General features: G+C 35.6%; 1 protein-coding gene across 3 annotated transcripts; it reads left to right on the forward strand.

The window, feature by feature from the left end:
- The first annotated feature begins 1,731 nt into the window (after positions 1-1,731).
- LOC128235045 (uncharacterized) lies at positions 1,732-16,004 on the forward strand. Of its 3 annotated transcripts, none has more exons than XM_052949747.1 (10): positions 1,732-1,934; positions 2,191-2,335; positions 6,397-6,557; positions 9,005-9,145; positions 10,581-10,687; positions 11,443-11,632; positions 13,390-13,437; positions 14,119-14,236; positions 15,193-15,254; positions 15,804-15,935. In XM_052949747.1, coding segments are annotated over exons 1-10 (1,038 nt in total). In that variant the 5' UTR covers positions 1,732-1,870; the 3' UTR covers positions 15,806-15,935. The 3 variants fall into 3 exon arrangements, with proteins under 3 accessions (XP_052805707.1, XP_052805708.1, XP_052805705.1); XM_052949745.1 differs by having other exon boundaries at positions 1,735-1,934; positions 6,394-6,557; XM_052949748.1 differs by lacking the exon at positions 14,119-14,236 and having other exon boundaries at positions 6,394-6,557; positions 15,804-16,004.
- The last annotated feature ends 9,181 nt before the right edge of the window (positions 16,005-25,185 follow it).

A 25,185-nucleotide genomic window follows, 5' to 3' on the forward strand; every position in this document is an offset into this window, starting at 1 on the left:
AAGACAGAAATTAACACATTTCCAATCAACAATAGAAACCACTTTACGTAGATTGTATTAAAAGTTTCTGTTAAGAATTGTACGAACTAATTAATTACCTTTTAAATCAGACTTGTCAATTGTCGTTTATTTACTGTCTGTATCTCAGTTGTTGACTCAATTTACCATTCATTTGTGGAGTTTTATGAAGCAACAGTTTAACGCTTCAACAACAATTAACATTGTAATATGTTAATGTGAGGCTTTTTATTGGGGATATTGTGTAATACCACGTACAGTAACATTTGCAATGCTTCCATTGTTCTAATGAAATTTTACATAAACTCAACAAAGTGTAATCAGATTGGACGTATATCTTTTAACATTCTTTCTTTTATTACTTTTATTTATTTATTACGCTCAACACACTATACTTGTGAATAGAGGTAGCCATTCCATATTGTATTGTTATTTGTCCTGTATTATAGCAAATATTTAAAATGAAAATTTATTATGAACTTGATGCTTCATAAAGAAAATGATGAAAAATATATTTAAATGTACATTTAAACTGTGTAGTGTAATGTGACGTTGTTTCTATCGTCGAGTTGACAACAAGATGCACAAACACGTATTCAATTGATGTTAGGACGTCAATCTTGTGCCTAAAACAAGGTCATTGATAAATATTATGGCTACTGGGTTATATTGCACTATTGAATATTGAACCTGCAATATTAGTCTTTCTTCGGTATATTCTCATTACTGAACAATTCATTTTTTAAACATTTATATTGATTTCACTAGGGTAATATATTTTAAATTGGCAGGTTACCCCTAGAGTTCGTGGAAATTTATTTAAAGAAAAAGGAAACTTGTTTAAGAAGCTCACATCTTAGGGCGTTTTTATTGAAACCAAACTAGTTTCAGTTGTGCGTTGAAGTGTTTTGCCGGTTATGAAACCTGTTTCGAAAGTTTTGCTTAATGTAACAAATGCAGGGTTTTGATTACATCTTCAACAAAATGATGGAGCTTTTGCATGAAGCCATTTTTCTGAATCTCTTCACTACAATGACACCACAGATGGTCGTCGTTTGCCTGTTTTAACTAAATATTTTTTTTCAAAGTGAGCTATTATTCGGATGGAACGAACAACGAAACTGTCTCCGGAGGGGGTTTCGATATTTAATACCAGTTTCGGTTTTCGTTAAACAAACGATTATTTTTTTTTATATTTTATTTTATTGGAAACTGTCACAACAAATACACTGTTGGTGAAACCAATATAAAACCAAAACCAGTTTATTACCAACAAAAATCCCTCAATATTCGCATGCCTTTGTTATTTGCTATTACATGTACGTTGTTATGTTGTGCTTTATTGATTTTAATTCGACTAATGGTGCATTGTTTTGAATTGCTGACGGTGTTGTTTTGTTTCATTGCTACATAGTCGAATTAAAAGAGAACTGTTTTTGTCATCTCAACATCATACTTTCAAGAAATTTGATTAATTTCGGATAAATTATAAAAAAATCCGATTGTTGTTATCTTACTGAAATGTAAATTATCAAATTTTGTTTAAAAAGTTTAGAATTAATAAGCATGAGCCTGGTACAAATGAACAAGCAATAATGTTAAAAGGAAACTTCAAGTCGTTCCTTTTATCGGTGAGAAGCCTGCTTTAAGAGTAAACGTATCTTTTATCTGAACCAGTCATAAACTATTGAATTATAACTGTAATAAACAGGATGTAAATATGTGATTGCCATGTGTTTCAAAACAGGAACATTGTATATAAAACTGGGAACTTAAAAAAGGTGTTGGAAGTTCACTATTATCAACACATTGTAAATAGAGTTTAAGTGTATGCAAACAATGAGAACGTGAGATGACGCGTTTTATAGCAATTCTGATTTGGAGTTTATATGTTGTTTGTTCGATTGATTGTGAATGTAAGAAATTGTGGCGACAATGCTAAAAATAGTTCGTTTTATACAGTGTTGGTATAGGAAAAAAGATTATATAAAATAACATCAAAATAACACTGTTGTGATGCCATTGTTAAGGCTATATTAATGGCAAACTGTTTTTTTTCTACAACGTCCCAAACTAAAACTTTAATGTGACGTATTTGATACTGACTTGCCTGTGAATAATTGATGTTTTACATAAATAGCAGTTGTCAACTATTTTTTTGTTCGTTAACAGCGTCATGTTTTCGACTTCTGGGCGGAGCTTTAGACAGCGAAGGGTTGCTGCAGATTAATGTAAATAACACTTGGAAGAACGTTTGCCTCAAGAACGATATAAAATTGACAGACAGTGTGCATGGTGTCTGCCTTTCTATTGACAGGTAAGGTCAACATTTCTCGTTACGTCTACAAACATATTAACAGTTAAGAACTTCTATGTTACGTTTGACAACCTATTGACAGGTTTGAGCATGTACTTTTCCGTAACGTTTGCCTAACTAATGACAGGTATGGGTACGAACTTCTCCATTACGTCTTCCGCCTTATTGCCAGGTAAAATAACGATCTTTCCCGTTACGTTTGCAAATCTAACCTAACAACTATTTACAGGTAAGGACACGAACTTTATTCGTGACGTTTGCCAAGCTATTGACAGGTAATGGTACGAACTTCTCCGTTACATCTTCCGCCTTATTGCCAGGTAAAATAACGATCTTTCCCGTTACGTTTGCAAACCTATTGCCAGGTAAGGGGCCGGACTTCTCCGTTACGTCTGATACAAACTTCTTCGTAACGTCTTCTAACCTATTGACCAGGTAAGAGCACGAACTTTTCAATGACGTTTGCCAAACTATTGACAGATAAGGGTACGAAGATGTCCATTATGTTTGCCAAACTATTGACAGATAAGGGTACGAAGATGTCCATTATGTTTGCCAAACTATTGACAGATAAGGGTACGAAGATGTCCATTATGTTTGCCAAACTATTGACAGATATGGGCACGAACTTCTCCGTTACAAATGCGAAACTATTGATAGGTAAGGGACGAATATTTCCGTTACGTTTGCCAAATTATTGCCGGATGGGGCAAATAGCCCAACTATTGCCGGGTAAGGGCACGAACATCTCAATTACGTTTGCCAGACTATTGACAAGTAAGGGCACGAACATCTCCTTGACGTTTGCCGAACTATTGACAGGCAAGGGCACGAACATCTCCTTGACGTTTGCCGAACTATTGACAGGTAAGGACACGAACATCTCCTTGACGTTTGCCTAACTATTGGCAGGCAAGGGCACGAACATCTCCTTGACGTTTGCCGATCTATTGACATGTAAGGACACGAACATCTCCATTACGTTTGCCGATCTATTGACAGGCAAGGGCACGAACATCTCCATTACGTTTGCCGATCTATTGACAGGTAAGGGCACGAACATCTCCTTGACGTTTGCCGAACTATTGACAGGTAAGGACACGAATATCTCCTTGACGTTTGCCGACCTATTGACAGGCAAGGGCACGAACATCTCCTTGACGTTTGCCGAACTATTGACAGGTAAGGACACGAACATCTCCTTGACGTTTGCCGAACTATTGACAGGCAAGGGCACGAACATCTCCTTGACGTTTGCCGAACTATTGACAGGTAAGGACACGAACATCTTTTTGACGTTTGCCAAACTATTGGCAGGCAAGGGCACGAATATCTCCTTGACGTTTTCCGATCTATTGACAGGTAAGGACACGAACATTTCCTTGACGTTTGCAGATCTATTGACAGGTAAGGACACGAACATCTCCTTGACGTTTGCCGAACTATTGACAGGTAAGGACACGAACATCTCCTTGACGTTTGCCGAACTATTGACAGGCAAGGGCACGAACATCTCCTTGACGTTTGCCGAACTATTGACAGGCAAGGGCACGAACATTTCCTTGACGTTTGCAGATCTATTGACAGGCAAGGGCACGAATATCTCCTTGACGTTTTCCGATCTATTGACAGGTAAGGACACGAACATCTCCATTACGTTTGCAGATCTATTGACAGGCAAGGGCACGAACATTTCCTTGACGTTTGCCGACCTATTGACAGGTAAGGGCGCGAACATCTCCTTGACGTTTGCCAGACTATTGACAGGCAAGGGCACGAATAGAATATCTCCTTGACGTTTGCCGACCTATTGACAGGCAAGGGCGCGAACATCTCCTTGACGTTTGCCGAACTATTGACAGGCAAGGGCACGAATATCTCCTTGACGTTTGCCGACCTATTGACAGGTAAGGGCGCGAACATCTCCTTGACGTTTGCCGAACTATTGACAGGCAAGGGCACGAATATCTCCATGACGTTTGCCGACCTATTGACAGGCAAGGGCACGAACATCTCCTTGACGTTTGCCGAACTATTGACAGGTAAGGACACGAACATCTCCTTGACGTTTGCTAGACTATTGACAGGCAAGGGCACGAACATCTCCTTGACGTTTGCCGAACTATTGACAGGCAAGGGCACGAACATCTCCTTGACGTTTGCCGAACTATTGGCAGGCAAGGGCACGAACATCTCCTTGACGTTTGCCGATCTATTGGCAGGCAAGGGCACGAACATCTCCTTGACGTTTGCCGATCTATTGACAGGTAAGGACACGAACATCTCCATTACGTTTGCCGATCTATTGACAGGCAAGGGCGCGAACATCTCCTTGACGTTTGCCGAACTATTGACAGGTAAGGACACGAACATCTCCTTGACGTTTGCCGAACTATTGACAGGCAAGGGCACGAACATCTCCTTGACGTTTGCCGAACTATTGACAGGTAAGGACACGAACATCTTTTTGACGTTTGCCAAACTATTGGCAGGCAAGGGCACGAATATCTCCTTGACGTTTTCCGATCTATTGACAGGTAAGGACACGAACATTTCCTTGACGTTTGCAGATCTATTGATAGGCAAGGGCACGAACATTTCCTTGACGTTTGCAGATCTATTGACAGGCAAGGGCACGAATATCTCCTTGACGTTTTCCGATCTATTGACAGGTAAGGACACGAACATCTCCATTACGTTTGCAGATCTATTGACAGGCAAGGGCACGAACATTTCCTTGACGTTTGCCGACCTATTGACAGGTAAGGGCGCGAACATCTCCTTGACGTTTGCCAGACTATTGACAGGTAAGGACACGAATATCTCCTTGACGTTTGCCGAACTATTGACAGGTAAGGGCGCGAACATCTCCTTGACGTTTGCCAAACTATTGACAGGTAAGGACATGAACATCTCCTTGACGTTTGCCGAACTATTGACAGGTAAGGACACGAACATCTCCTTGACGTTTGCCGAACTATAGACAGGTAAGGACACGAACATCTCCTTGACGTTTGCCGAACTATTGACAGGTAAGGGCGCGAACATCTCCATTACGTTTGCCGAACTATTGACAGGTAAGGACATGAACATCTCCTTGACGTTTGCCAAACTATTGACAGGTAAGGACACGAACATCTCCTTGACGTTTGCCGAACTATTGACAGGCAAGGGCACGAACATCTCCTTGACGTTTGCCGAACTATTGACAGGTAAGGGCGCGAACATCTCCTTGACGTTTGCCGAACTATTGACAGGTAAGGGCGCGAACATCTCCTTGACGTTTGCCAAACTATAGACAGGTAAGGACACGAACATCTCCTTGACGTTTGCCGAACTATTGACAGGTAAGGGCGCGAACATCTCCTTAACGTTTGCCGAACTATTGACAGGTAAGGGCACGAACAATTCCGTTACGTTTGCCAAACTTTTGACAGGTACGGGTACACAGATCTCAATTACGTCTGCCAATCTATTGACAGGTAAGAGTACGAACATCACCGTTTCGTCTGCCAACCTATTGACTGGTAAGGGTACGAACATCTCCGTTACGTATTCCAACCTTCTGACAGGTAATAGCACTTTTTCGTTACGACTGCTAACATATCGTAAGGGAGGGTAAATCTTCCACGTTTTTGACAGGTTTGGGAACGAACTTCACCGTAAAGTGTGTCAATCTATTTAAAGGTCACAGCACGAACTTTTCCGTTACATCTGTAAACCTATCGACAGGTTAGGGTACAATTTTGTTCCAATAATTCTGCAAATCATTTTACAAGTAAGGGTAAGACCTTGTCCGTTACGGCAGTCATCGTATCGAAAGATTTGGGCAGGAACTTCTCCGTTTTGCCTGCCGACCTTTAGACAGGTAATGGAAATTGAAACTTCTCGGCACTTTCTGTATTGGTTCAGATATTGACAATTGCAAGTTCTCGGCATTTTCATAATTCTTGGGGCTAGTGGTATTTCCTTACACCAGTGTAATGCCTTCAAACTTTAGATAAACCACAAGACTACCTGTCTCGGGTTTAAACAAGCGTTCATTTTTTTTGTTTCAGAAGATCTCTAGGTGCGACACAAATTAACGAGCCATTGATTTATGGGAACAAAGTAGACGAAGGTGGCATACAGATGAACAACCTTACCTGTCAAGCCACAATAGACAAAACAGACGCTTGTCCAAAATTTATAATCTGCTGCCAAGAATATGGAAAAATGATCGGTATGTTTGTTCAGTGTTTTGCTAACTGGAATTTAGCTTTTCACTATTTTGAGAATTTAACATTATTTCATCTGTGTCGTAAAGTATTGTATAAATCTGAAAATATTGAATATTTCATATATACTAGTAAAGAAACTCGATAAGTTTTTATAAGACAGACATTGATCATTTTACTGCGTGCGATAGGATAACAAAATTCCTATTTCAATTATAAAAATTCGCCTAAATGTAGAATTACATCCCTATATTTAATAATTTCCGAAACATGTGGCAGAGTATACTCTAGTTTGCTAATAAACATTAGTAACGCTATTACAAACCGAAATATTTTAGGCTTCGATTTACAGAATTACTCTCATATGAATATTTGACTGTTCTTTTTGGTATTATACATTAACATATGTTTTTAGTAGATTCAATTTCAACAAAATAAAAAAAGTCATTCGTTGTCGATAAAAAATCTGTTATTAATTTCCTTCAAAATATATATCTGGATATCAAGATTTTGAACGCGGTTACGTGATTTTAATGAGTGTGTTATTATTCAGATACTAGAGAGGGTGAGAAACACTTTTCATCTTGTACTTGTATGGACGCTATCCGTTCAAGTAACGTTATGGTTATGGTTGGACCAAACTGAATTTGTCTGCAAATCTCTCTTTGGATAATATATTTTAAATTGATCTAAAAATACCAGCTTACTGAAACATTCAATAAGGCAGATTACTTAGTATATATTTCATATGTGACCGAAATATCGCCTTAACCATCTTTTGGACATTATGCTTGTGTTCGAACGGAATCAGTTGTGAGTCAGAAAAACAACTTTTCTTAGAATTAAAAAAAATCTTTCATTTTAGTTTTAAAAAATGTATATGAATAAATGCGAGATATTCGAGTGGTTATAAGTGCAGCAATTGTCTTCGTCAATCCTCTTTCAGAAAGGAAGTTAGATAAAAAATGTATTTTTCTGTCTTGTGTTATTTTGAAGTCTCACACCTAGGACTGTACAAAGGCGTAGCTCTCAAAATGTACTCAATACGTACACATACATTTTTAGTTTCCTAGCCTCTTTTCTGATAAAAGGTCAATTTAAGTATCTGCTTACCATTACTTAAGGTATCTGATGTATAATTGTGTGAGTTTTGAATGCCTGATGAAAGCTTATTGTGTCGGCATCATTAGAAATGGTTTTATATGTAAATGATACATATGTTAATTAAACGGATAATCGCCAAATCGATCATTTCACGTTTTCAGTCCAAATAAAACAAAACAAAACCCCCCCCAAGATATAATAACTCTGTAACGGCCCGTTATCGAATGCCGTTAAGAAGAGCGACTGAAGACCACAATGTAGTTTGATCGTTCATTATGTTCTACAATAGTCTACGTCGAACGGAAAGAAATAGTTATAAAAAATACTTAAAACAAAAAGATAACTTTCATTATGATTATAAGACATTACAAAAGTACGCGTAAAATAGCGCTCTAAGAATTCAGCATTTGAATTAAAATCATTTAAGAATGAACACGTAGTAAAATGTACATCTTTTAGGAATTAAACTTCGTGAATATAAGTTTCTTCTCACAGAACCAATCAAAATGTTCTGTGAGCGCATGAAACTATAATTCTCGACAGAACTAAACGCAATGTTCTTCAGCGCACAAAAAACGACTGACTGCGTATTTCCCAAAAACCGCAACCAAGCTAAAACCTGCGCATGCCCAATGAATGTAAACACAATTAAGGCAAAACACACTTATGTTAGCGGCTGCCGTCACAAACTCTATTTATAGTGTATATTCGATTATTGATTGTATATATTAGTAATCGGCCATCAATACGCTTTCAAATAGTACCATCATTATATTGGGTCACAAGACATCACAGTTCAACATTATTGACTATGGATTGGTCAAATAACAAGCTTATTTTACATCGGAAACCAAACGCGTGTATCAGTACTTATTTGCTTTTAGCTTATAAAACTACCAATGTATCTAAGGTGCTATACAGAACATTTAATTAACAGTATGTAGATCTTACATAAAGTGTTGGTCCAATGAGACTGTCTTTAACAGTTTTGGGGACAAAGTGGTTAGGATAGAATTAACGTTTGTTAACTTGGAGAAATCCGATTGCTAACGGAAAAGTTCGGTTAACGTCGGTAAACATCGAAGCTACACGGCAAAATTAGACTATTACCTGATAGGACCAAAGGCTGCACACAGCCGGTCAGAAAAAGCGAATGCTTTAAACGTCAAAACAAATTAAGAAATCTTACAACATAAACTAATAAGTTTTCTTTTCCATCTATACATGCAAAGGATAGGCACATATTTGCCTGGATGAAAATTAAGACGAGTATTTTAATTCTGAATAATATCACCATTTTCATTCATAAAGGTCAGATTTGTTCATAATGTACTTTTCTACATTTTAGGTGAACACCTAAGTGTGTGCAGCTCAAATTGGCTGGAGACAAACTACTGCTACCCTGGCCAAGTTGTTGGGATCCGTGTATTTCTGAAACACAATGATATTCAGAATGTTCGAAGAGCTTGGACCAGTTCAGCATTTAGAGGTAAGCCGCGTATTCCCGAATGTACTTGACTTATAATTCACATACAATCATAGCTAAAGGCTTGCTGTTGTCCGGGGCGCACTCTGCTACATCGTGACAAAACATAAACAAAATCTCTTTTTTATACAGTCACACCAAAATAACAATTTTCACCAAGGAGTTGGAAACGGGAGTAGAAAAATAAACGCAATGATATATCGAATTCGAACAGTATCCATTGGACGTGCTTACCACCCAAAGAACCGAAAAGTATATGAATTTAATGCGTATAGGTGTGTTGGGGCTCTCACACAAGAACACTTTGCCTTTTGTTAGTCTGAAAAGCTTCGGTGTAGTGTATTCTATTCATATGTTTATCTCCGATAATTGAACATTATCGATTTAGCCGCTATTGTGTCTATTAAGAAAGAGATAGGGAAGTTATTCGGTTATATATATATTCCAACAAATGTACTTTTTTGCCTTGTGATAATTTTTTTATCATAAAAAATACTGCTACCAGATTAAGAAAAATGATACGAATTTGAAATCAGAAGTTGAATAAAATGGAATCTAACATCAGGATATCATATCATTAAATGTTCTATTCTCCCCATAAGTAATATTAACTTTGACTTAAATACTATAGGATAAAATGACTATGGGCCAATAACATCAGTCGACCATTTGTTATGGAGGATAGCTATTGATAGTTATGAGACCGGGGCGAATCCTCGATTTGACGTTACAGGAAGAGGAACTTAGGGTCGTAACCTTTTCACTTGCCCCCTTTCTCAGAACCGAAAGTTATTAGATTTTAAGTGTGAGCATGTGGGCTTGAACGTGTTAACAATATCTAGTCCGAAATGGTGCATTTTTTCGCGTATTTTATTACTTTTTCTAATTTATTTTCTAATCTTTGTTCCCAATAATATAACTGTGATTTTGATATTTGGCGAATAAACTAAAACTTGTGCGCATATACTCTCAAGTATATCACCGCTTTAAAAAAACAATTTACAAAACGTCTATGTAAATGTACATAAATATGAATACAACTTCATATATTACCATACTCGGGCGTTACAGTAAAACAATGTTGCCTTTATCAGTTAATACTTTTAGGAAATCATGTAAAATTGGCCCTGGCAGAAATAACCAATAATTGATTAAATTTATCTGATGATCTTTATTACTTTTGACATTATACAACAACATGTTTTGATCATATTTAAATTAAAAACTAAAAGCACTTTACTCTTTTATTTATTTTAATAGTCATTAAAAACGTGTGTCATTGGCTTTGAAAAAAGTACAGTGCAGTGTTCTTGTACGGGCTAAAGCTTATTTTATTTGAAGAGTGTTCCTGCATTATTTAAAAGACACCACTGAAACTATTCTAAGAATAAGACAACGCACTATTCCCACTTTTCAGAACAAATTGTTATTTTTTTAGATTCGTGCAAGGACAACGCAAGTTATTCCGTTACCACAGCGAACATCTTAAACAAGTGCTTGCGGACTATTCCGGCTAACTCAGACAAAGTATACGCGTTGATAGAGGTGAGTTATCATCATAAAGTAACTGTACGTTTACCATTGTGATATAAGAACTACGACTGAAACGAAATGTGTGGTAGAGTCAATGTCCTAACAAAACTAGTACACCATATTAAAAAATATTCAATGCCAAATCTGCTACGAAATGTCTTTTATAATCAAAATATTTTTTTGTACCGCACGCGAAAGCAAATACAATGTCGACGTCTATGATTTTGCTCCTAAAAAGTGTATCCGTTATTGTTTGAATACTTGGCTTGTCCCTTTAGTATACATTGAACTATTCTATGCATATGACGAAATGTCTTAAAGAAGGTTTACTCGTCTTTGCACAAAAATAGATAGCAACCGAACCATTTCAGTTAATTTAATAGTGGATTTTACACACTTATAACTCTTTTCTTTTGAAAAAAATATATCTAGATTTCATTTATAAGCAATATCCAACCTTATCCGTTTATGTCCGTAGTTATACAATAGGTTTTATAAAGACATGTTTGCTTTCATTAATAAAGTTGGCAAAATATAAAGTATTTATAAAAGCCAACAATCTATATCCAAGGGAACGCTTCGGGACCGCGCACACAATATACATGAAGTATGAAGATAACAGTTTCAGTCAATTGGCAGTGGCAGCAAATGCAATCTCAACGCCTCCTAGGGCTTTAACCGTAGACCTTGCATAAAGATATTTGACTTTTAAAATGGTAGAAAATACTTCTAACTGTGTAATTAACTAACTTGTTATTTGTTTTAAGCGAGATTACTGCAAATGGACGACAGAAGTAAAATGTGAAAATGCGCGAACCTTCCAGTTACTCGAGGAAAAAACCGCGAGTATGGATGACCTACATTGTGTAACAGTGGAAGTACAGAATGGGACAAGGAACTTCTCAATAGCTCACTGTTCCTCGTATCTCCCATCAATTTGTCTGAAGCAAGAGAGAGGTAAAGAACGATGCTCAATATGGGTCTGAATTATTTACATGATAAAAATGGGACTGTAACAGAAATTCGTAATGGTGTACAAATCGCGTCCCTGATATTTAGACGTTTCGTCCGCTCTTTATTATTGTAGCTACACTTGATGAAAAAGTTAGTCGAAACGTTTCTATATGATATGACGTATGTGCTTTGTTAAATATCCGAGTATTACGTATCCTTCATAGAGGTTTGACTGTTTAAAATATACTCAAAACACGTGCCTTAAATACGTGGAAGATGTAAAAAAGGCTCTTTATCAACGAGTACAGGCAGAAGATTGTCATACGAATACAACACATTTTAGTAATATAGCTGAGTGCTCAAAATCATTTCATTCGAAATTAAAATGAACTAAAAATAATTGACTTGAAAAAATAATAGTAACATTTCGTTATATAATATACTCGTAACAATCCGTAAATGAAACTCGTTAAATGGCTGTAATTTGTTCGTAGTTATTCGTGACAACACTAAAGAAATCATTGAATATTGCCGTTAATACATCGATATATCTCTTAACCATCCATTATTAACCGTAACTAGTTCGTAATAACGCGTAACACAACCCTTAAATCGGTCGTAAAAGGGTTCAAATCGTGAGCTTTCGTGAATGTGTGCGATACGTTAAGACTCGTAAGGAAAATCCGTGTTTGTGAAGGGGGCATTAGCTGATACATCATATGGCCATTTGTGTTGTTGTTGTTGTTTTGTCGACCTACAAAAACAACCATGTCTTAAATGCTGAATATTGAAAGTATTACGACACGTTGCAATGTTAAACAAGAGATGTTTATCAAACATTATGACCCCCCCTCCCCTCAGCGCAATGTTGTCAAGAATATTTGGACAATTAAATGAAATATGCATGGATCGAAATAACAGCAATTTTGTCATTGACATTGGATGTCTTTGATGTAGTTTAAGATTATGGTCATTCAAAGTGATGACTGATATTTGCAGACAAACATGTATTAGCAGCAGGGAATAAGTAGATTTGATGTAATTTTACAGACTAATATTAGTTGTGATCTTGACCTTTGACTCTATGACCAGAGGGGTTATCTACTGCTCAGTCCAAACCGAAATGTCAAGTTTAAGGGTCATGGGTGAAAGCATTGTCGAGTTATCATGAGGACAAGCATTTTAAGTTGTGACCTTGACCTTTGACCCGATGTCCCTTAAAATCAATATGGGTCATTTACTGGTCAGGTCAACACCCCGAGTCAGGTTTGAGGGCCATGGTTGCAGGCACTGTCGAGTTATCACTTGGAAAATGTTTTAGAATTCAAAGTCACTGTGACCTTTACCATAGACCCAATGACCGCAGAAATCCATAGGGGTAATCTTCTGGCCATGCCAAGCCTCAATGTCAAGTTTGTTGACCATAGGTGCAGGCATTGTTGATTATCACTCGAACAATATTTGACAATCTTCTCCCGTTAATATTCACTGTGACCTTGTCCTTTGACCCGATACTCCTTCAATCAATAGGGGTCATCATCTGTTCAGGCCCAATCTAATGTCAAGTTTTTATTACAATAGGTACAGAAATTGTCAAGTTATCACTTGGACAATCTTTGGTCTACCGACGGACCTACCGACTGACCGACATGTGCAAACAATATACTCCCTCTTCTTAGAAGAGGCGCATAAAATGTATGTTTGAACTGCCATTTAAGTATACATGTTTTAGTTTTTACAACTGTTTTGCTTTCTTCCAGAACGTCGCATATATCGTCCAAACCTGAAAACAACAATGTCTTCAACAAGTAGGTCCAATGGGTTTCAATTATTACTATTGAAGCATATACTAAAGGTTGCACATCCAACAGTCTTAGAATGGAGTTTTGGGGTAGATAGGATCTAAATCACAGGATCATTCAGATGAACTATGGTTCTTTCTTCCGTCCGGAAAAAATCGTTGAAATTGATCTCACCATCTGTTGTTGCGATTGATCTTGGAATGTAACTGAAATAATACATAGTTGGTTGGACCAGTATTTATTTCAATGAAAAACTCAACTAAAATGCACTTAGAATGTGTTAAATAACGAACTTAGAAAGCATTCAAACATCATTAAGTGCAAGACTTGACAATAATATAAATTGCACAGATTTTACAAGTAGCCAATTTATTTTTGAAACTCAACGCCGTTTAAATTTAAATTTTTGAATAGGTAGACAATTATTTGACGCAAGATAATGTCCGATTTGAATTGAAATATACACTTAAGAAGTGAACAGAATACATCCAAAGTACTTGAATAGCATGCTAAAATTAAATTTTGATCATCCGTTGGAAACAGTAAAGTAAAACCATGCGAACGCTCCAAGCAATTGTTTAAATAGTATTGTATTTTAAAGAAATTCCTTAGGTATGCGTCTATGTTTATGGTATATATCAGACTTGTTATACTACGGATAAAGTATAACATCTTATTACATTTTAGAGAATACCCAGAGCTTGACCACAACTGCATCGAATGCGGAAACATTCGTTTGGCCACTATACGTTATTGCAGCTATTGTAGCGTTAGCCTTAACGTTGATAGCATGCTATCAATACAGGTATGGCTATACAAAACGTAAATTAGATTCCAAACAAATTGTTTGTCTGAAAGTGCTTTTAGCGAGTATAGTAATCCGACCGACCGTATAACAATCCTGAAGGTATGAATACTATCGTACAAAGGCCGACACCTTTAGGAATCAGGTGTACAATAAATACTGTATACAAATGTTCTTAGCATTTCAAGTCTTTTTAGCATTAAATGCTCGTAGCTTTAGTGTTCATCAGTGATTTGGCATAATTGTTGACGTATCATGGTGAACTCACTACTAAAGAGACGGGCGAACTACCTACTAGAAAGATTGCATATTACAAGTGTATCAATTAAACTTAAAGCGTAATATAGATTTGAAAGTGTAACAACAATGGCATTAACCAAATTGTTAACTTTAAGTTCTGAACAATCGACAAAAGAGTAACCCTGACGTTTAATGGGGCCGTTTGTTTTAATGTTAGTAATTGTGACCGCATATAATTACACATTTTGTATCAATTTAAAGTGATTCTAAATAACGGATTACTAATATTTAATATAAATGACCAAACGCCATAAGAGATTAAGTTAAAATTGCATATTTGTCATTTGCTTCATATGAAATCGGAAGTGAAATGACCAATTTTCCTATATGTTCAGGCCAACGTACTTGATATATTTTTCTCGGTATAATATTAACATTTTCTTCATCTGCGAACCTAGCCCTTTTATTTGATACCAGAATGATATGGTGTGACCAGGCACCAAAATTCCCAATTTTTGTACGTTGGATTCTGTAATACGTTTTATGGTAAAAGGAGCAATTTCAGTCAGAAACATATTGGACATCAATTAAAACATAAAAGTAATTATTCTGAAAGTTTGTATTTCATTTCATTGTATTCAGCTGTAAGCTTTACATTGTTTCATTTTGTTTAAGATCATCCATATTAACAATGCAATGATGATAACAAATTTCAGGAAGTATAAAAAAACATTGCTTGAACGTCGACGAATGGATGCCATGCCCCTGCCCGAAATGTGTAAGAGATTTTCTGAGCTTTTAAACCATCACTCAAAAATTACCTCGTAGTAGGAGCAGGTGCCTTATTCACTATCCAACTTAGATCTAAACTAAATTCAAGAGTAGCATCTGAGTAATTTGATTAGACTGTAAAAATAACTGGACAATAGACTGAATGGAATCACTGAGGCATATCTTAGGATAAGTATAACAATTGTATTGAATGCTGCCTCAGGGTATTTAAGGAACTTACAGAATGTATGTTGGCAACGTCTCTTTTAATTTTGTTGATCATTAAGTTATTTCCTTACTTTAAAGAGTAATAAAAAACAACAAAAACAAATAGCAGATACTCATTGGAAAATAATTTGTTAAAACCTTAAATAAAACTCTTATATAAACTCTGGGTGATATTTAATTGAAACAAGCACTTTGACCACTTTTCATACGAATTTATTCTGTTGGAGGTCTATAAAATGCAAACGAATTCCCTGTAAAAATACCGCATTCTAAGATAAACTACTTTATTTCTTGTACATGTATACCTTATTTATTGTTTTTATAACAGGAATTGATGGGGACAATTGATGGGGACTCCAGAGCGATGTACGTAGTGATGTATGCGGGTCACAATATGGGATATGAATAAAATACTTATCAATCCAAGAACCAGCAGATTCCATCAATAAACGTTCACCTCCATTCAACTAACTAGTTTTGACTTGGAGAAATATTATTCCTTGTTGCTATAGAACAATAAATCTTCAAATAATAACTTTGTTTTGTATTAGCTATTTTTGCCAGCATACTTATACTCAGTTACATTGCACACTAATGGATTCATTATGATTCCTATAAGAGTACATGATTGTATACCTTTAAAACCAGCACTTTCCTTCCCTCTCCTCATCAAGTGACTAGGTAAAATAACCGACACACATACATCAGTGAATCCAAATCTTTAATAGCATGCTTCATTCGTTTGTGTATTTCGTGCGATGATATTTTACGTATAACTCAACAACAATAGAAACCCAATTACACAGTGGGAGGAAACCACCACAGAACAAACCTTAGCCGGAAGTTGTATGTTTTCGTCATCGCAGGACCAAAACTGATGAATTTTCCTGGTTGTAAAATGTTACACTTGGTTTCTCTGTCATTGAACTTAAAAATATCGTTTAGTTGTTTTCTCTTTTTAACTCTTATTAAAATATATTGTGTTTTTGTGTCTGTATTATTGTTCTTATACTGAATGCATGATGTAGTTGGTCATTGTAAATAATCGATATAAAGTAATGATAACCAAGTTTTAATTTTTTTCTGGGGTAACACACCCATATGATTAAAATTGAGTCAAGAATGTTTGTTATTTATGTGTATTAGTATAACAAACAAACTGTCAACCTCCTCGAGAGGTGAACATGTGTCAAAAAGTTTATCTCAATTTCCTTTCTACTGTTGACTTTGCGTAATTAAATCAATATGCATCAGTTATCCGAATGAAAGTCATTCACACCAGCAGCGTTTTATAATGTTCAAATTGTGAGTGGGAAAATTGCCCAAGTAAATAATGAGAGGTACAAGTATGATATTCGTGTCAAAGCTATTACTATTCCATGTGCTTTGGGCTTTGGAAATTCACCACAAATGAACCGATTTTAATATGATATTCATCACCATTTGCAATAAATTAGGTACGTTATTGCTATTTTCGAGAGCAAATACGTTTATTTATTTAGAAATCAATCATTTTGAGCTCCGCTCGAAAAACAATATTGAGTTACAAAGGATATTTAAGGAATACTGGCACCATACAGTCACACACATAATCGAGTAACTCTGTCATTGTTTCAATAACGAATTGAAATAAGAAGTATTAATCATAATTCTGTCCTGCATTTAAATTACAAGTTTCACAACGAACGAATGAAGTATGAGGAAGAGTCACACAAATTTACAGAAGTCTTAACCAGCATGTGCAGGTGTGAACGTGGAGATTATCGTGTTGCTTTCTCCAGTGCTATCATGACCCTTGACTTAGCATTTCGTTCCATTACTCTGGCTTAAATACTTTTGGATATATGCGCCACACATCTTACATGCTGTATATATGTTTTTTTCATGTCAAGGGCCATAAAAACAGGACTTGTAAGCAAGTTGCATCACTCTGGAATATATAATTTTGTAGATATGTGTGACACAATATTTTGATACGGACAGACTGGCAGGTGTTTATGCCCAAAAGAATATGTCACGTTTCGTTCGAATTTGTATCAATATGTGGGTTTGAAATGTTGCAAAAGTTTTAAATTTCCATCCAAACATGAAACTGTCAACTGCGAAATTGACACGTGTAGCTGTATTGCCTCATTACACTTATAGACGTATCTGCTTTTTCCAATTAAATTTCTACAACACACTTAACGCCTATTAAAAAATAAATCAGTATTATAACGATCCACACGCAGTTTATTTTAATAAAACGCAGGTACATATTTCAAATGTTTTTAATCTGATTGGAGAATCATACGTTACGTCAAGTAAGCTGAATGCATGTTTTTCGAGGAGTCTCAGATTTTGTCTAAATTGTAATTATTTCTTGTATCTGCATGATGCTGAAATAAGGTATCAGAAAAACCGGTACGTTTATCAGCGTGTCGAGCCATTGCAATCCTGTTAAAAAGGAAGCGTTTAACACGTCGCTCTTACCATTAGTGTCAACCAATAATTGAATAAAATCGATATTCTTACTTTGTATGAAATAAATCATCAAAACAGAGGTTAAAGATCTCTGAATTATAGCGATGGTAAGAGTGGTCTAATGACACCAAATTCGAAGCAAATTGTTGCCTTCTGACGTAGCATATATGACGTTATTAATCACGTGGTATACACACACACACTGATTATTCAAACTATGGAATCAAATTTGAAAGTTGTATGCCACCTAGTATCCAACTCATTTTCTTGCATTTGCAAGATTGCTAACGTGTTATAACTGAAATGAACGAAACATCGTAATCAATCAATGACATCAAAACCATGGTGAGATCTCTCTTAATAATTTCGCTGGTAAAAGTGGTCTTGTGCTATAGGTTATCGCCTCTGTCCAAAGAGGTTGTGGGTTCCATTCCCAACTGGTAAACTTTCTCAAATAAGACACCAGTACTGGTCTTATTGAATGACACGGAACTGATTGTAATAGCAATTTTATAAGCTTTAAGAACGTTTCTCATGATGATGGTGAAGTTATGAAACTACTAACCACCGAACATTGGGCTCCATTGGTCTTATACACTCGTACGCACAGTAATGGAAAAGTTAACAAGCTTGTTTGCGACTAAAATACCCGATTTATTTGAATCACAAAGGAGCTTTTATGAATAGTTAAAACGCATGTCTTTCTAAATATGTGGATCCTTTACAATGTTTCACTACAGGAATAATTAAGGTGAATGTAAAATTATTTTTGTTTATAGAATGGGTACGATTGGTTACATATTGTGCTTGGAATCAAACATTGAACAAGTCGGAAATTGCATATTTTTATACAATCTGTCTTTTTTTACTACAGGAGAAAAAAGCATTTGAAAAACGTATACAGCGAAACGTTGGTGAATTTTCGTAGCGGCTTTCAAACAATTTTATATTAAATGTTATCAATATGAGTTCTTTCACTTGACCTATCGTTGCTCAAACCAAAATTGAAATAGTTGTACACTAAAACGATTGACGCTAAACTAGAACCATCGAAATGATGTTAATCTCATGCTATATGTCATTAGTATAATTACTACAATATTTGCATCTTATACAAGCAACTTCAATTGCTGACACATGTTATGTTTAGTTGATCATATCGTCATATTTGTTTATGTAACGGTTTAAATATGCGTACAAATCAGATGTCATATTAAGATGAAAATTCCCTTACACGATTATGCCAGCAAGTATTCAAAATGTTCGTTTACGAATTATAAAGTTAATTATCGTGAGGAACAAATTGTGTCAGAAAAACACACATGAAATTGAAGTGTTCTCCATGGCCTGTTGTACTTGTAGTGAACCTCTTATAGCATGCCGTTGTAATTGATTTTCTTTTTCTGTTTCTCTTGACATTTGTATGTCAATAAGGGCAGCCATGACGATACCAACAAACAGGGTAGGAACACATGCACAAACCTAATGAATCTTAATCGATCCGGAGATAACCCAGAGTGAGTAAGAAATCCCGCCATCAGTCAATTATTTCCCTTCACCAATGTAGCGTTTGAAAGAGTAATTTCAGGAGGTAAACCGGCACATTTTAATGTTTCTCTATAATAGACGAGATTAGTTATTTACCAATGTCCTACATGGAACACCCTAGGTATATCTAGTTTCAAAACGGTGTTTCACCCTCGTTCCTGACGAATAGCAACTATTTCCCAAACTATATGACGATATCGTTTGAACTCCGCATGATCTTGTACGAAATGAACAGTTTTCTTAGATGTATTACTTGGCTTATTATTTTTATTAACTTAATTTTTATATACATCTGCATTTAATTAATTATATCAATAAAAATGGATCTTTGTAGTTAGCTATACAGCACTGTAATGTACAAACCTGTGTGTTTTACACTAGTCAACTTTAATTTTTGTTTTGACTTACGCTTTGAATGATGTGCTATTTTACAAAATCTGTTGTTGATAGTAACGTCTTCATCAATATTGAATACCAAGTAAAATACAATACAATACAAAATATTTACAATAATTAAACAAATATATACATATGTTTGAAATAGACAACTTCCTTTCTGAAAAATATACACGCCTGCACAGTATATATATAATTCTCGGTAGAAAGGTCATTTAATAAAGAAAAGCACATCAGAAGAGTTAAAGAATATATTTAATCACATAATAATGGTACTTTGATATACTTGTACAAGTATTCTTATCACAATGTGGCTTGCATCTGTCTATAAGTGGCATGTATTGTAATAACGTCTGACGTCCTGATGTCTACCTCTCCAGTGATGTAAACGATACACGGATTATAGAAACGACTAGACGGTTTTACGATGTACTTTATACTTTCCAACCAATACTTAATTACTTATAACGGTTGTTATTTATGAAGGAGGATTGGCATGCTTCTTGTCATTTCGGAACTTTATTTTGACTCTATACACATCTTCCGTTTGGATATTACGTCAGTGCTCGAGGCAAACACATCCTGGATGGTATTTTCGAAAGATATGTTTGCATTTTCATGCACTAGTAGCATTTATTATTCCCGCCGACCCGAAGGTTTCGGGAGGTGGATGTTGTTTTGGCGTTGTCCGTTCGTCATTCCGTCTGTCCGTCTTAATTTTTACCACATCTTTGTAACACTTATTTAGATAATGTTATAACATGATCAGAATATTCCCCTAGGTAAATTATCGTTTTAGCTACAAATCAAGTCAAATAGTCATACAAATCGTGAATAACCTTGTCCAATGAAATGTTCTATATATTTTGCTATGCTATATTTGTTTTGATCAGTAGAGAGACGAATATAAACTAGGACACAATTAATCATTTACGCATTAGGACTCACTGTAGCAACCTTCGTGAGCATTTGTTTTCAAAGAATATTGTTCCAGATCCAACATGTCATTGTGGCCAAATCGAATCAACAGAACATTATTTATTTCATTGTCAACTCTACCACGAGCAGAGACATCTCCTTTTTCAAAGTTTCCAGTCCACTGAACATATTACTATCCAGACTCTTCTATTTGGAAACTCTCAATTAAACAAAAATTCAAATAGAACCATATTCAAACATGTTCATAAATTTATCTCCGACACATTGTTTTTTAGATACAAAAGGCCTACTCGGGATTTCCCCCTAAAGTCGGATATAACCAGTCTAAACTTGATTCTTTCTTCCTCCTCTTCCTCTTCTTCCAAACCACTTATCTAATTCGTTTCTAATACCTTTGTGCCAATTTAAAAAGGAAAATGTTACTTAAAATACCTTTTTCCTGTCCCAAATGCTTGCATTCATTAGTACACCAAACATGTTGTTTTCTTTTACAACAGACGCAACTATTACAACCTTTGAACAACTTTGCATTGTATTTAATTTTGGTAAAATGTTGTCTACAGGTTTGCTTCTATTAAATGACAGATAAGGAGAGAGGTATATATATTAGCAGCTCTAAGCTATCTCCTCAATCCTTAATTATTATGTATGTAATGTACGTATTTACTAAATGTACTTATATAGAATAAATACTGTTTAAACCTATATAAACTAAGTGGTTTACTGACTTCTGGAATGGAGTCAACCCGTTTGATATTGAAAGCCTTTTGATATTTGCATCCCTTGTACAATCTAGTCCTCAATAGCTCGCAACAATTGGCATACGCCATCAACATGTTTGATGAACTATGTGTAAGTGTCCGAACAAACTTGTTACAGGTATTACGGTGATTATTGTTTAAACACCCGTAATCGGTAATTCTGTTTTCATGTGATCCGTGTTTCGAATCGCAGTTGCTGTACAACGCTCAATATTAAGTCAATTATATTATAACATTACAGTGTGTTTGTATGTCTTAAATTATTTTTTGCAATATAAATAAGTGCTGTTCGTAATAAGGAACTTTCAATATGTAATAGAATACGCTTAAACAATGTCAACTATGTCTCTAGTTCAGTGGTTGTAAGGCTTTTAAACCTTTTAAACAGGGTCTATGACAGTTGTTTGACTACTGGTCACGGTCCAGTTTAAGTTTACGTTTTGCGCCTCAAGTTGTTATTCTGATAATTGACTTACAGATTTCTCGAATACAGACGTCTATCGAACAATGTAAAAATGATTCTGATAATCCTTACTGGATTATAAAAGCCTTGTGATTTTTTTTTATTTCAGAATTGTTCCACAAACAAATGAGCCAATTACAATATGACATAGATCAACCGCACCAATCAAGTACCATGAGGAACGTTTTGGCTATTAACGTTATGAGAACGATTTAGTTTATTTGTGAAGAATCCATCATGTAGGACATTCGCTCTTAACAATGACGTTACAAAGATATTAAGAATTGTTGGTTTCCTGTAGTCAACATTTATAATCGTGTATCATTGCTTCTGCTTTCATTACAGGTTGAGTATCAACATTTTCTTATTAGTTGCAACGGGCAAAGGAATGATGAGGCAAATTTCTCTGACCCTTCAACATGATAACAGTATCTTGAGTGCAAGGTAAGATCATTGATATTTAGTTTATAGAATCATAGACCGGCCATTTCGAATGTTTGTTGCTGTATTCCAACATGTGTGCATGTCCAAACTCAACCTATTCCAAGCACTCCTACACATTAATATCACATATTCATATTGCAAATATGCTTGATTAAATAATGATTGTATTACGCAAAATGATGGGAGGGAGTGTCCGTTATTAATAAACTTCAGACGGCACTAAACGTCCTATGTTCTGAGTGATTCTGTGACTGTTCAGCTTATCCAAATGCCACAGTGATCAATTACCCACAAAATGTGACTTTAGGTGTTCTTCAGTTTGTAATTGCAGCTGTATTAGAGAATATAATTCAGTTATGAAATGTTCATACGAGAAAGTTTCACCACTGTATTTTCTGCTTTTATAAGTTGACACTATTTTCCGATGATTTCGAAATAATTTGGATACGTAATCCTAGACAAAAAGAGAAAAGAGTATATTCATTTAAAAATGTTGTATTACTTTATTTAATTTTAATTTTTCATCTGAAATTAATGGCAAACTCGAAACGAGGGGAGCTATTAAGTACTACTTTTTAAATTATTACCCAAGTTTGGCTACTAAATGCCACACTTTGAGAGCCAAGTGGCATAACCGCCCAGTGCCTGCCAGTACCCCTGAACTGTCCACGTGAACAATTTATGTCGGTATCTCAGAAAAAATGCACCAAAGCGTTAAAATTTAGACTAAAATTGTTTTCAACAACCTACAATAATATAAATAGGAACACACTTTGCTGAACGAAAGAGATTAATGAAACATCACATAACCTGCTTTCGTCTAAAACAGTTTGCAAATTTGGTTTATTAGGTAATGAACAGTAAATACACCTGAATTAACACGGCGTTATTGTAACATTGGAAGCACACATTGAGACATATTGACGACATGCGGTCCGAGGGGGGCGATTTGACGAGGAAATCTGAGACCACAAAACTCAATTTATTCACAGTGTATAAAATAAACATTTCGCCATGCAGTAAGGGAACGAAGGCCGAAACCTTTACTACATAAGCGGAATGACTCTAGGGAAAACGCCTACCAAGCTATACATTTTAAGAAAGACCTCTACGGTCCACTAATTCACTAGGAAACTGAGCCAGTCAAGAAATCACTTCTTTTGACAGTGTGTATCCCAGATGTACTCACCAATGTTGCAGGTAGTGCACATTGAGTGCTCATTGAGGTGAATTAATTGTATGTATCAAAATGTTCTTGTGATAGCGGTACATGTTTGCATCCAAAACAGAATATACACAATCACATTCAGAGCATTTGACCTCCTCGTTTATCAACACGAAATAAAGTATTGAACATATAAGGCAAATCAACCGGCTTACGCATGCTTTACAAACAGTCGCTATACGAGAATGAATCTGCTAATAGCTAATCTTATTTCTGATGCATTGATGCTGTTGTTCTGCATATGTTTACGTGGTTTTGATCATGGTAGGCGTATACATTACTCTGCCTATTGTTGCATTATCATTACATAACATAACATACTTATGAGTGTAACAGCTTATGTTTATTTGCATAATTCTTATAATGCAATGCACACGTTTGGTTTACCTGATGGTCATAGAAATATCTTTAAATCCCTGCGTCGCGTCCTTCCGTAATTTGATCCGTCCGTCCCGTTTGAGTTCGGCCCATATCTATTTTCCAATTTTGGTTGGAATGTTTATTAAAAGAGGTTACCAACATAGTGACCCTTCCTACAAATTCAAGGTCACAACAACCTTCTTAACGTACGAAGTTCAGAATGTTGCTGTGACTGTGAATTTGAAGGGAGAGAAACGGGTCTTGTGCGCGACACATCTTGATGTTGTGATGGCTGTGTACACTCAGTATGTTTTCCTTTATTAGCCATACCGATGATGGTTTGTGTCCGGTCCATATATGTGTCATACAAGGTCAGATTTTATACACACATTTGGGCATGCGAGGATAATTGTTCAGTGATAGCTCTAGCTATAGATACTAAATACATCTTACAAGAAGAGGTCATTATACAGGTTATTATAATCATAAAGAAATACAATAACATTAATTCTTCAAATTGCATTTCAATAAAAAGTAATTTACATGTGAAAATACAATAAACAGCGTGATGTTTTTCTTGCTTAATATAACTGTTCATTTTTATGAATATTGAATAAATATAAAATTAACAGCCAAGATGCAAAAGCTATGCGTGTAATACAAAAAAAATTGAGAAAATTTAATACTTATCAAGAGATGGAACTATGTCGAATGTTTAATTGTCCGCCCTTCTTTATTTTGGCGCCTTTCTCACTTGTTCTTTAGTTAAATCCGGTTCGGACGTGTGTTTTCTATCTCCCTCCAGCCCGGTTCTTTTATTTCTTTTTGTCGGACATAAATAAATTTTTTCTCTATTATTTAAGGATATTGAATATTATATTATGTTTTTCACTTTATAATGCTTTCTGATCTGGTGTATCCTCGCATGGAGGATTTTTGGCTGCTTTTGACATAAGCTTTATATCTATGTTAATTTTATTTCCAATCTATTAGCCCGTTATTTCGGCCAAATTAAATTTATTTTTTTCATTTGTCTTTGTTTTTCCTGAGCGCAATCATTTATGAAAATATCCTTATTGAAATCGAAAGATAAACGCGTTAGAATACGTGA

Source organism: Mya arenaria, chromosome 5 (assembly GCF_026914265.1).
Source record: "Mya arenaria isolate MELC-2E11 chromosome 5, ASM2691426v1".
Lineage (NCBI taxonomy): Eukaryota > Metazoa > Mollusca > Bivalvia > Myida > Myidae > Mya > Mya arenaria.